General features: G+C 36.5%; 1 protein-coding gene across 7 annotated transcripts in view; it reads right to left on the bottom strand.

Annotated features, from left to right (window-relative positions):
- The window catches only part of DMXL2 (Dmx like 2), a 168,315-nt gene that overhangs the window by 21,600 nt on the left and 132,205 nt on the right, over window positions 1-14,510 (bottom strand). For 5 of the 7 annotated variants that reach the window (XR_009738732.1, XM_061428763.1, XM_061428760.1 and 2 more), the window contains 6 exons: window positions 12,490-13,571; window positions 11,897-12,088; window positions 8,261-8,337; window positions 6,630-6,757; window positions 4,148-4,396; window positions 224-402 (listed from right to left, as the gene is read on the bottom strand). Coding sequence is in view for 6 of the 7 variants with exons in the window: in XM_061428763.1 (XP_061284747.1) it covers window positions 224-402; window positions 4,148-4,396; window positions 6,630-6,757; window positions 8,261-8,337; window positions 11,897-12,088; window positions 12,490-13,571 (1,907 nt within the window). In the remaining variant the exon portion in view is untranslated. The remainder of the gene's footprint in view (window positions 1-223; window positions 403-4,147; window positions 4,397-6,629; window positions 6,758-8,260; window positions 8,338-11,896; window positions 12,089-12,489; window positions 13,572-14,510) is intronic. The other 2 variants (XM_061428762.1, XM_061428765.1) reach the window with 1 other exon arrangement.

The following is a 14,510-nucleotide window of genomic DNA, read 5'->3' as shown; positions in this document are numbered from 1 at the left end:
CTGATTACGTTAGTAAACTGAGTTCTGGTTTATACCTAAGTCCCATATGATTTTAATTTGTCTCAACCATATCAAGTGTCTGATCATTTCTGAATGATTATTCAGCTTCTGGAGTTGAGAGATGAAATGTCTGAACTATGGTGATTGAACCCAGAAGCTGCCCCATCATTCCTATGTGATGCAAACAGACACACATAAAGCATGTGTTCCTTAGGCCCCTTACCTTTGCAACAAAATAATCCCACATACTAAGTTCAGGAGGAATAAACTTTTCTTTGTAAGATGGTCTTTCTGCAGGCACAGGTGGTGGGGTAGTGTCCTTTACAGGTCTTCCAGGGACCAGCATTCGCATGTTAAACCTCCTACGGTGTTTATCTATGTCTTCAGAAGGAACAGGAGGTGCTGAATTTAAAGACAGGAAAAAAAAATCCCATTCTTATTTTCCATTATTAATTCAAAGAGTTAACCTTTCTTTTCAGCCTTGAAAAGAACATTCTTGCCATGTTTTTAGTTTCCACTAAATTACTTGTATCTGTGCTTGTGAACTTTTCTAGTCACTGCATCAGTTTTCCAGCAATCATGACAGAGATGTAGATGAGGATAGATTATAAAGGATTAACTTGCAATGAAGCAGCCTATGTGCCATTAATATACAGAACAAGGATTCAAGCAATTCTATATACAATGTATCAAATAAATGATGTAGATTCAACAAGTAGTAAACAGAGCACATGAGGGATTATTTCTGGCTATGCTGTTCAAGAAAGAGTCACTGAATGTTTATGTAGGATATAAAGCATGCCTTAAAAGAAAAGCAGAGGCTCAACGTGAAAAGAGGAAGTTGACACCAGAAACAAATGATCAATGGCTTGGCTAAATGAGGAATAATTTTCTTTTGCTAGACAGGTGGTCAGGGAGGGGAGTAACAGGGATACTCTGGAGCATGGACTAGCTTGTGGATAGAAAGCTAGGAACTCATCCTGTGGGCCATTCTCATGAAGGCATCTTGAATGAGGCACGTGATGAGGTGAAGTCTGCACGATCAATGAGGACGGAACGGCCTGAACTAGCACAGTGGGTGGTAAAGACCGAGAGGCAGGTTTAGATGTGAGAAATACATAAAAGGAATATCAAAAGGATTCAGGACTAATTGGATATGAGATAGCCAGGAAGAAGTCAGCCTGGTCCTCTCCTGAGGCTCCCTGTCACAGAAAATTTATCTCAAGTTCTCTTTGATGAACATGACTAGGCTACACCACTTTTATCTTTTTTTAATTGAGGTGGAATTTACATGAAATTAACCATTTTACAATGTACAGTTCAGTGGCATTTAGTACATTCATACTGTTATGCAACCAACATCCCTATCCAGTTGCAAAGCATTCTCACCACACCAAATGAAAACTCCACACTAATCAATCACTCCCCATTCCTTTCTCCCCCTAGCCCATGGCAACCAATATGCTTTCTGTCTCTATGGATTTACCTATTCTGAATATTTCATATAAATGGAAGCAGGCACTGTGTGACCTTTTGTGTCTGGCTTCTTAAACTGAGCATCATATTTTTAAGGTTCATGCTGGTTATAGCATGTGTTAATAGTCACTCTTTTTTATGCTGAATTACGTTCCACTGTACTTATATACCACATTTTGCTTATCCATTCACTCTTGATGGTAACCCACAACTATCTTTTGGGAGAAGACTTTTTTTAATTTTTACAACGTTGTGTTGGTTTCAGCCACAGAACAATGCATATCAGCCATAATTATACATACATCCCTCGCTCCCTCGCCTCCCTCTCCTCCCCCTAGCCCAGCCCTCCAGGTCATCACAGAGCACCAGAGTGGGCTCCCTGTACTACCCAGCAACTTCTCACCAGCTATCCATCTTACACCTGACAGTGTGCGTATGTTGGTGTTACTTTCTCCATTTGTTCCACTCTCCCCCTCCCCTACTGTGTCCACAAGTCCATTCTCTACATCTGCATCTCCATTCCTTCCCTGGAAACAGGCTCATCAATAGCATTTTTCTAGATTCCATACATATGTGTTAATATACTATATTTGTTTTTCTCTTTCTGACTTACTTCACTATGTATAATAGGCTCTAGGTTCATCCACCTCACTAGAACTGATTCAAATTTGTTCTTCACAATTATCTTTTAAGTGGGCTATTCCCACAGCCTCCCACATGGGCTCCCTACTTTTATTCTTTCACACAGACTATTTTCCACCCAGCAATTAGAGTGGGTCTTTTAAACATCTAAATCAGATTACATCACTCTTCTGCTTAAAATCTTCCAGTAGTTTCCTATCTTCCTTTAGAATAACAGTGATAATAAATGACCCATGAAGCCCTAAGGGACCTTGCCCCCAGTTACTTATCTCATCTCTGACCATACTCCCTGGCTCAGGATAGCCATCTGGCCAGCACAACAGTTCTTGGAAAAAGTCAAGTTAGTCCAACCTCATGACTTTTGCACTCACTTCCCCATCTGCCTGAAATGCTCTGGCCCCAGGTATCTGGACAATCTGATCCCTGACTTCCTTAGGACTCTGATCAAATGTCATCTATTCAGAAATGTGTCTTTTGACCACCCTAACTAAACTCTTCCCACCCCCTTTTCCCTCATCATTCTCTGTCTACTCACTCTGCTATATTTTTATTGTAGTTCTGACCATACCTGAAATACTATGATTTGTTAATTGTGTGTTTACCTGTACTAGGTGTAAGCTTCACGAAAAGTATGGGGTTTGTCTGTTTTGTTCACCATACCCCAAAAGCCTGGCATATGGCAGGTGTACGTGAATGTAAACATGAATATGTCCTCAGAAGGTTAAGCATGATGATTTGATGAGTGAATTACCATGAAACAATAATAGAAAACTCAGGAAGAGAAAAGAAGTGATTTGGGAGGAAAACTTTTCAATTTACAGTGGATTACAACTGGAAAGGAAGATGGAGATGAGTCATCCATATGTAACAGGAGTGGAGACAATGGGAGTCAGTAAGATCATCTCCCTTACTTTGATTTACATGGGAACTTATTCATTTGATTCGATCTTGGGCACCAAGGACACAGGTTAGAACCTGTACCTTTAGCTAGTGGCTCTCTGAGCCACTATCTCATCATCTGTAACATGAGCATTTCTATGGATGAATTAAGACAGGCAATTTCTGTGTTACAGCACCAAGGTGGAAAACGTTCCCATGGCATCAGTCTATACCTTACCATCCTACCATCTTAAAAAGTGGACTAAAAATATATTCTCATCCCTAAGAAAAAAAAAAAAAAAAGAGCACAGAAAATGGAATTCAAAGACCATGTGCATGATTGGAAGAGCCTGAGTATGACCATGAACTTAATCTGAAGCCAACTACTGGTATACTCTGTAAGACCTATGAGGATTTATCTAAATCTTCTCTACTTAAAAACTTTTTTTTAAAACTTTTAAAAAATAAGTGTGATATCTTAAAATAAAAGCTGAGAAAAGAATGTGGGTTGCAAAAAAAATAATTCTCAATTAATATTTCTACCTTTTAAACAAACACATTGCTAAAGAAAGTTCTAAAGAATATTGACTAGGATACAGATTAGCTTACTATTCCATAGTTAAGAAATCTTTAACTTTCCATGCTATGTTACAGATAACACCCTTAATGCTTTTACTTACTTCAATCAACAAACCTTGAGTGTTTTTCTTATGTATGCCTATATATCATGGCAATGAGTTCGGACCTAACTCAACTTTGTGCATTACGGAAAGTCCAAAAATTTTAGCCCAGTTATTTATGATAATGACCAAAACTTATTAATAAAGCTTTTATAAACTCAAAATCACCATGATAAACTATAAAAAAATAAAAACTATCCTTTTCCACGACCTCATTCCTCAACACTATTTCCTCACTTAACTTTACCTTTCCTTTTTTCTTTTTTATTCTTTTCAAATTTATCAAAAAATGTTACACTGAAACTGTACTCTTTATTCTAATATGAGATTATTTATTATTCTAAGACTGATTATACATTAAACATCACTGATTTTCAAAACAAAAATTCTTAAAACATTAAAAAAACTTTAATTTTCATATAAGAAACTATTTATACTTATATACATTATTGTTATCAAATTTATCTTACCTGAAATATTTTCAGATTGTCTTTGAGGCTTCACAACAAGTTTCACACCTCCTCCAAAAACAGCAGCCCACATTCGGTTGTTTAATGGGTGGGCTGCAAGTCGAAACAATTCATTGGAGGAATTTGTGGCAAGAGCATGTATCAATAAACTCAAGTACACAGCGACAACAGCTTCACACAACAAAATATTCAATTTTGGCTGGTCTTCATCTTGGGCTGAACTCAAGAGATTAATAAGTGAACTCACACCTGTAAGGGTATATAATATTAAAAGAAGTCTATCAGCATAAAGCTCCAGAAGGGAAACAAATCCAAATCTGCAATTGAACCACAATTATGTATCTATATTATACTATATATATAGTATCAATATACACACATGGAGATATATATATAGATAGATAGACAGATACACATATAATTCCACAGTTTTCCTCCACTTATGCATGCATACTCAGTTGCTTCAGTCGTGTCCAACTCTGCAACCCTATGGACTGTAACCCACCAGGTTCCTTTGTCGATGGGATTTACCAGGCAAGAATATTGGAGTGGGCTCCCATTTCCTTCTCCAGGGGATCTTCCCAACTCAGGGATTGAACCCAGATCTCTTACATCTCCTGCAAAGCAGGAGATTCTGGGTTCAACTGCAGAGCCAGGAAGATCCCCTGGAGAAGGAAATGGCAAACCACTTGAGTGGTCTTGTCTGGAAAATCCCATGGACAGAGGAGACTGGAGGGCTATAGTCCACGGGGTCATAAGAGTTGGACATGACTTAGTGACTAAATCACCATCCATAGTTTGAACAAAATAAATGATAGAAATTGTTTATAACCTACAGACTAAAACAGGAATCCATTCATCCACAATGAAATAATAAATGAGTGAATAAACAAAAAGAAGAGAAAGCTCTTCCTTATATCACAATTTCAACTAATACGTAGAAAGAAGCATAGAATTAGAAAATCACCACTGAGTAATCTCCACAGTTATATTTGATTTAGGCAGGAGTCATCACTGAACATTATAATTAGCAGGTAAAAGTATGACATTTTACACAATCCTCAAACACTCTCTTCAAAAGATACTTATGAATTGCAAAAGAGAATAATTTTACAAAGGAGAAATCTGGCAGAAACTACCACACAAAGTGGTCAAAGTTAATGGCACCAGTGCTGGGACCAAAGTGGCATCATGTGCCTCTTGCTATTTTGCTCTGAGAAGGGTACAATCTCTCTTCATAACCTGAATCTAATATTAACATCAGAAAAACCGAAACATAAGAACATTCTAAAAAATAATTGGCTAGTACTCTTTGAAAGTGTCAAAGTCATGAGAGACAAAGAAAGGAGGACTGCATATTAGAGGAGATTCGTGAGACAATACAACTAAGAATACAACATGGAAGACTTCAGTGAGATGATTGGTGAAACTGTCAAAAAAAAAAAAAAACCCTACAGGTTAGACAATAGTACTGTATCAATATTAAGATGCTGAATTTCCTAACACATCCTAAATTTTGGTAACAATGTTATATTTAATAAGAGAATGCCTATTTTTAGGAAAGATAAACTGATATGTGTAAAGGGGCATCATTTCTACAATTTATCCTCAAGTATTTCAGAAAAAAAGTATATATATATATATATCCACACAGACACACAATAAGTGAGGGAGAGAGGAGGAATGAATGATAAGGCAAGTATGGTAAAATGTCTACGTTGGGAAATTTGGGTGAAGATTATACAAAAATTCTTTGTACCATTTTTGAAACTTTTACAAGTTTGAAATTCAATAAAAAGTCAAAACAACAATGTTTGGAGAAACATGTATAAAAGAATTTTAAATATACACTCTGAGTCTGTCACTTCCTCCATTGCCCCTCTTTACAAAGATCATTAACATGTAATCATAGATATAGATTAACAGTAGAAATTTATAAAACTACAGTAAAAATTAAATGACATGGCAAATGAGGAAAGGATGATGAGAGTAGAGGTTTGAAATAACTGATACTGAGAGTGAGAAAGAGCTAACCAGAGGGAAAGGACTGGCAGACACCATGACATATGTGTAACAGGACGGTCACTCCTGTCCTAAATATACCAACATCTTGAGAATGACTGTATTCTGATACATCAGTGAAAAAACGTGTGTGATACTGGCTCTCTAAGACTCTAACTCAGGATGTCTAAGGATAAGAAACAATTGTGCTCACCCTTGGGAAAGATGTTAAACCTTGCTTTTTTTATGCTGGTCAGCACAGCTGGTTTTTGAAGCCTTAACTTTCTGAATCTTCAGACAACATTATAATATTTAAGAATTCCTAATCCATGGCAGAAAATATCATCAAAAACAAACAAACAAAAAGTGATTCACCAAATCCACAAACAACAACAATCAGGGAACCAGTTAGTAGTTTTGTAAAAAGGAGTTTCCAAATAGAAAATTTAAACAAGTATAAAAACAGCACTCGAGTTCTCACCGGGCCATTGAGCAGGAGAAGAATTTGGTGTTGCATGTTCTTCAATGCTTTCTGTCCTTAGTCTTCGACGATCACTTAAAAGAAGCCCTTGATAAGCCATTCCTGTAAACTGGTTTCCTTCTGTTTGACTGCCAAACCAAACAAAATTCTGTTATTTATCGTCCACAGAGGTAATAAGCAAGTATACCTTAAACACACTTTTTAAATAACTGTAGCAAAAACAAAACTCTTAAAACTGAATTCAATGTTCCAATAATAACTTATTTCAGAAAGTTTTTTAAATTAGTTACAAATATTTATTGATAGTTTTTTAAAAGAAAATACCAAACGTTCTATTTGGGCAGATGACATTTAGTCTTTAAAACCTTTCCCAAATGCCGCTTAAAACTTAAAAATCTTTTCCATATTCACTTATTTGTATTTTAAAAGTCTGCTGTAAGGAGATTACTGTTGGTACCAGGAATATCAGAAGTTTCAGCAACTATGTTGTTGCATTCTTAGTCCTGCCAAGTTGTGCAAGCTCAATTCTGAATTAAAAGGTCAACTAAATCTGCAGGAAACTATTTTAGAAAAACCTAAAGTCAAACATGCCCAAATATTTACTTTCCTCATCTTTATGGAGTGTGGGAAATACACAAGAAGAAAATAAATATGACTTCTCAGAGAGTCAATCACAGCCTAAGAACTAGAAAAGATATATTTAAACAAAATGTATTTGGATTCTCATCTGGCACCATTTGAAGCAGTGACTGATATCAAACAAATTGTCTTTGATCATTAAGGTGATCACTGTCAACTAAATAAACTTTTTCTTATTTACACTTCCAAGTTTTGAGAGTTCACTTAGACATGGCCTTACTAGGCTAACATCAGAGTTAGGCCATTTTGAGAGAGTTAACTCCTTATGCAATAACAGTCTTCCCACAAGAGGCTGCTGAGTTCATAAGAAAAAAAAATCTAGATACATGTTTAATATACATTTAATGTGATTCTATTTATAGTACAAACTTTTCATTTATTAACATAATTCATTTAAGTCTAGGTCATCTTTCTGACTGATTCAATTTCTTACTACTTATATTGCCCTGGTCATTAAAATATAAAGTATACACTGATGAAGGCAATTAGACATTTAACAAAATTTCAAACCATTACATCTATTGATATCACTTTTAAAGACTGATACCAAAAGAGGTAAGTAAAATTGATTTTAATAATTCAATGCTAGGAATGTACTTTATCATTTTTCAAAAGTTTTCCCTCTTTCAACTGAAAAGCAAACAAACAGGAACTAATCTAATGCCAAAGGAATAGCTCCTAAGGGAGAAAAAAATTAGAAAACTTCATATTATAAATTACTTTGGATAATGGATACTTCTTTTCTTGAAAACAAAAAGAAGATGGTGATGATAATTTTCCTTTACCATCTGTCATTTTCTACTTGTCTCTGTTGTTACTAGGTGATTGCTCAACTAAACAATTATTTTCTCATTCTCATAAAGTACACACGGTGGTCATATTCCAGGATTTTTCAGTCCCTTGGAAGCAGAACCTTAATATAACTGTGGTACAGTTTAATGTTTTTGCTGTATAAATACTATTTGGGTGATTTTTTTTCTTTTTTTTTTTACCTGTAGCTATGACTGTCACATAATGCTTGGTAAATTGATGCAGAAAGTGATGCTGCTAATGAATGAAGTGTGTGCACCTAAAACCAAAACAGCCACAATTACATTTTGTACTGATATTTCTACAAACAGTAGTAGGTTAAAGATCAGAAAATATCCAAGAAACTAGCAATATCATAAATAAGACTAGATCCTACATGAGACTACTAACTCTGCCTTAAAGCTTCTAAAATAACACTCACCTAATTTAATATGCATTCTTACAACAAAGTTAACTGATTTATACACATATTTATCAAATATTCATTACTGTGAGCCTGCCGTTTTGCAGGCCTTGAGTAAAGTGTCAACGTTCACATTGCTGGGACTGTCCTAGCCTGCTAATGAATAGCTTAAATAGTAATACTCAAAAAAAAGAGAACCAAAATTAGCAGACAATTTTCAGAGCTTTTATTTAAACTTGCCTTATTAAATTCCCCTTGATGAAACTGAAGAACTGATCTTATCAATAAGAATGAATTAAATGTTTAGAAAATGTATCAATCACTGTGTGAAATGGTTAATTTTCCAGAAAGCAAGATATCCATCCACTTAGAAGTAATGCAGTCTGAAAATTTTAAATTTTGATAGTTTAAAAAATTATCAATATAATATCAAAACCTACAGTGCCATGCTGAATCAACACTTGATTCCTACAATCTTAAAATCTGAAGGGATCTTAGAAATAGTTTCATACTTTTTCAAAGCTTATCCAAATTTCCTGGAACTAGAAATGTTAACTTAGATTACATTAAATGCCAACGTAATTATAAGCACTGAATGAATTTTCTACTTTTCCATATTCACCTATCAAATAATTTAAGTAATCTCAACAGGGGCTTCCCCAGGTAGTACTAGTGGTAAAGATCATGCCTAACAATGCAGGAGATGCAAGAGACATGGGTTTGATCCCCGGGTCAGGAAGATCCCCTGGAGGGCATGGCAACCCCCTCCAGTGTTCTTGTGTGCAAAATCCCATGGACAGAGGAGCCTGGTGGGCTCCAGTCCACAGAGTCGCAAAGAGGTGGACACACCTGAAGCGACTCAGCATGCAAGCAATAGGATGACATGACCAGTTAATCTTGGGTTCTTCAGAAGCACACACTACCAGAGACTGAATGTGCATTTCATACAAAAAAATTTTAAAGAAAAAATGCTGGTGAACTGAAATGACATCAGCCACTGGAACTGGAAAAAGCACAGGACAAATACACTTAGGCTAGTACAGAGGAAGTTTGATCAACTCTCCAGATCCTGCCATCCTCCCTAGGGTTTCTTAGCATCTACCTGCTTTTACGTTTTCAGCATAGGATATAGTTTTAATTTGGGGTAGTTAATTCTGTATATTGTCACCCTGATTATTTACTTATATGCACAGTACATCATGAGAAATGCTGGGCTGGATGAAGTACAAGCTGAAATCAAGATTGCTGGGAGAAATATCAATAACCTCAGATATGCAGATGACACCACCCTTATGGCAGAAAGTGAAGAAGAACTAAAGAGCCTCTTGATGAAAGTCAGAGAGGAGAGTGAAAAAGTTGGCTTAAAGCTCAACATTCAGAAAACTAAAATCATGGCATCCGGTCCCATAACTTCATGACAAGTAGGTGGGGAAACAGTGGAAACAGTGTCGGACTTTATTTTTGGGGGCTCCAAAATCACTGCAGATGGTGATTGCAGCTATGAAATAAAAAGACACTTACTCCTTGGAAGGAAAGTTATGACCAACCTAGACAGCATATTAAAAACCAGAGACATTACTTTGCCAACAAAGGTCCATCTAGTCAAGGCTATGGTTTTTCCAGTGGTCATGTATGGATGCGAAAGTTGGACTATAAAGAAAGCTGAGCACCAAAGAATTGATGTTTTTGAAGTGTGGTGTTAGATAAGACTCTGGAGAGTCCCTTGGACAGCAAGGAGATCCAACCAGTCCATCCTAAAGGAGATCAGTCCTGAGTGTTCAATGGAAGGACTGATGTTGAAGCTGAAACTCCAAAACTGTGGCCACCTGATGTGAAGAGCTGACTCATTTGAAAAGACCCTGATGCTGGGAAAGATTGAAGGCAGGAGGCAAAGGGGACGACAGAGGATGAGATGGTTGGATGGCATCACCGACTCCATGGAGGTGAGTTTGAGTTAACTCCGGGAGTTCGTGATAGACAGGGAGGCCTTGTATGCTGTCATCCATGGGGTCACAAAGAGTCGGACACAACTGAGCAACTGAACTGAATTCTGTCCATATTCTCATTACCCTGAACTACTGCACAGTTTCCAACAAAACAAAATCCTCAGGCAGATACCAATGAGAGTACTTTCGCTGGGACCACTTCTAATCAATCATGGTTTTCCCCAAGATACTTCCTGAACTTACATTTTCATATCTCAGCATGTAAGGAACAGTTATAAATATTTCTACATAATGATTCATTTAAACAAGATGGGGATCTAAAGGAATGTGTGTTAAGAATACGGTATAGAAAATGAATTAATTTTTCCAAAAAAGTATCTGCCTGTCTTAAAGGAAGACAGTAACTTTTCCACAAGTAAGAAGAAGCTATTATATTAGATTCAGGTGTACAGCATAGTGGTTCAATATTTTTATGATAATTCTAAAATAATGGCTATATTTTCCTGTGCTATCAACCTAGATAGCATATTGAAAAGCAGAGACATTACTTTGCCAACAAAGGTTCGTCTAGTCAAGGCTATGGTTTTTCCTGTGGTCATGTATGGATGTGAGAGTTGGACTGTGAAGAAGGCTGAGCGCTGAAGAATTGATGCTTTTGAACTGTGGTGTTGGAGAAGACTCTTGAGAGTCCCTTGGACTGCAAGGAGATCCAACCAGTCCATTCTGAAGGAGATTAGCCCTGGGATTTCTTTGGAAGGAATGATGCTGAAGCTGAAACTCCAGTACTTTGGCCACCTCATGCGAAGAGTTGACTCATTGGAAAAGACTCTGATGCCGGGAGGGATTGGGGGCAAGAGGAGAAGGGGACGACAGAGGATGAGATGGCTGGATGGCATCACTGACTTGATGGACGTGAGTCTGAGTGAACTCCGGGAGTTGGTGATGGACAGGGAGGCCTGGCGTGCTGCGATTCATGGGGTCGCAAAGAGTCGGACACGACTGAGCGACTGATCTGATCTGATCTGATATCTTTGTTGCTTAATTATTTTATACTAAGTATTTTACACTTAGTTGTTTATATCTCTTAACTCCCTACCCCTAATGTGCCCCCATACACATATGCCCACTTTGTTAACCACTGTTTGTTTTCTATGTCTGTGAGTCCATTTCTATTTTGTTACATACAGTCATTTATTTTTTTGATTCCACATATAAGTGATAACATACAGTATTTGTCTATCTGACTTATTTTACTTAGCGTAATATTCCATCCAGTGTGGCAAATGGCAGAATTTCAAGAATGTTTACTTTCAACTTACATTCATTGGACAGTCTTGAACTGATCAGACTCAGAAGGCAGCAAATAAGAATACTTTAAATATTTCTTCCAAGTTCAAACTGGAAGAGTAGTATAACTTATTTACCTTCTCAGTGTGTACAGTATCAAATGATCATAAACTTTACATTACCTTCACATCTTCAATACTGGGATGAGGTGGTGTTTTCATCTGAACAATAGTATAGAGTATATCATGGATGTGATTATTTAAGTACAATACAGGATTAGCTATGACTGTTTTTGTTGAAGCAATACTTGCTGAAAGCAGAGGTAGAGTGGTAGGCAGTGGCAGTGGCGACTGGAGCTGCTTCACTGTAGTTTCCTGTGAGTGACAGTGGGTTATTTTTTCCAAAGTGGTTAAAATGAAGGAGAAAAAAAAGCAATTAAGTTATATGATAAAAATACTGGCAGTAAACATTTGAGTAAAAGCAGTATGTTAATGTACTTGCTCATTCCACAAAAACTGGTGTATCAGGTACTATGCGAGATGCAGAAGGTATAGAGATGAGTTTGACAAAGCTGTGCTCTCAAGCTTTTAGCCTACTTCTATTTATCAAAACTTTTGTCTAAAAATATGTATGCACAGTGTAAATATCTGCTTCTATGAATAGAGGAGCTGATCATGTTAAAATTAACTGGTAGAAAGAGCTTTAAAACTATAAATGAAAGAGTTACTGAAATTATTAAAATAACCAAGATTGAGAACAAATATAAGGTTGATACCTGCTGTGATTCTTGTAGCAAGAATTTGAGCTCCATTCGTACTGAGGCCAGACCACCACCTTGGGCTCCGTGGAGGCTACAGTAACTAAGAAACACTCGAAGGAGGTCTTGGTTCTTGTGCAGCCATGACTTCCGTCTTTCCGCGTGCTCTCGTTTAGCCTGGAGTCTCCGCCTTTCTATCTGGTGCCGCTCATAGGAGCCAATATCTGGTTTATCCACCTTCTCTTCCTGATCTAGAAGATCACTCTCTCCTTTGGAATACATTTTGCTGGCATATTCTTTAATAACCGATTCATGATTACATATTTCATGCAAGGCAGCAATTTCCTTTTCAAGCCAGTTGTAGAGCTGAAATCTGAGTTTTCCTCCATCTACTTCATAACCGGTAGCCAATGTTCTTAGTTCAGTCATAAGGATCTTTAAACAAGCTCTGAATTTTAGTTGTTCAGCAATCACATCAACTTCAGTATCACCTTCAAGATGATCCTCTTCCTGAGGGGTCAATAACACGTTAGGGTCTGGAGTTTTCTGATCTTCTTGTCTATCTTTTTTCCCGACATCTGTACTTTTCATTACTAAACCAACAGCATCTTCTTCCTCTTCTTCTAAGGCACTATCATGCTCTTCACCCCAATCAAGAGTAAGGGGTTCCTCTTCTATCCTTACCACTGGCTGACTCCAGTCAATCTGTGATGAAGTGACATTTGACCAATCAGTGCCAAAACTTCTATCACTGTCGCTCAGAGTTTTTGATTCTGAAGGTACATCATCCATCTTTTTAGAAATGAAATCAGGCTGATCTTTTTTTGAGGGTAAGGCAGACGCTTTGGTAACTTTTGGAATTTTGGAGAGTACCTCCAAGGCTAAAACAGGGCATCCAACTTTAAAATGAGCATTTGCTGTAGTAAAGAATAATTTTCTTTCTATGAGGTTAATTTTATCAACAAAGTTCTTCTCAGTTTTGAGACCTACAGTTGCCAAAGTTCCTTCAGGGGAGACAAGGTTTCTTCGAATAAGCAAAGGATGAGTTCGAAGGTAGTTGTAGAAACTAAACACCACTGGGTTACAAGACTTGATGATAACTATAGAAATCAGAGACAATTGCAAGGTATGATGTTAATTTGTAATTATGTTACAAAAGAATAAAGTGTGTCAGCATTTCCTCAAAATAAAGGAAACTTAATTATTAACCCAGGATTAGTTGAACTATGGTACATCCACACAATATAGCTGAAATTAAAATTTCCCTGTGATATCCAGAATATATTAAGTGAAAGTACATATAGTAAGCCATCTTTTATTTAAAAAATTAGAAAAATTAAAAACACATCTACACACACACACATTTTTTAATAGAAAAAAAATACACAATTTTTTTTCAACTGGTCCCCTAAAAAGGGAGGGTAAAACAGGGTAGAAAGATGAGGAAAGATGATAGATTCTTCTAAAAATACCTTCATTTTATTTCAAAACCACTTAACGTTTTATATAATTCTAAAAGGAAATTTACTTTTTAAAAATTTACAATAAAAGCAAAATTACACAAATGGTTGTTTGCATCAAGCTGGTACCATAATCACAAGACAGGAACTAAAAAGTGACTTAAAAATAAGTAATATGACTGACCATCCTGAGTCATATATACCATCAAAACAAAAAACTGAAAAAAAAAAAAGCTTAAGCTGTTCTCAGTAACCATGCTGTTGCAAAAATATCTGCATCATTACTCTGAAACTATTATATATATATATATATATATATATATATATATATATATATATTATATAAAACAGCAAATAATTATGTTAATGTCATAAGAATCCAAGCTTTTCATGATACACATTTTTGAAATATCAGAACTCTATATCTGAAATTAGAAATGTCAGTGTGAACACATGTACCTCAGGGTGGAAAATTTTTACTAGCTTCATTCATTGAAATAACCTAGGAACAATGGCCACGCCTGCAGCAATGGGGATCCCTGTGTTCAGGCTGTGGTGTCTAAATATCACTCCCAACAA

The sequence above is a fragment of the Bos javanicus genome, chromosome 10, assembly GCF_032452875.1.
Source record: "Bos javanicus breed banteng chromosome 10, ARS-OSU_banteng_1.0, whole genome shotgun sequence".
NCBI lineage: Eukaryota > Metazoa > Chordata > Mammalia > Artiodactyla > Bovidae > Bos > Bos javanicus.
This window is presented reverse-complemented; position numbering and strand designations above follow the sequence as displayed.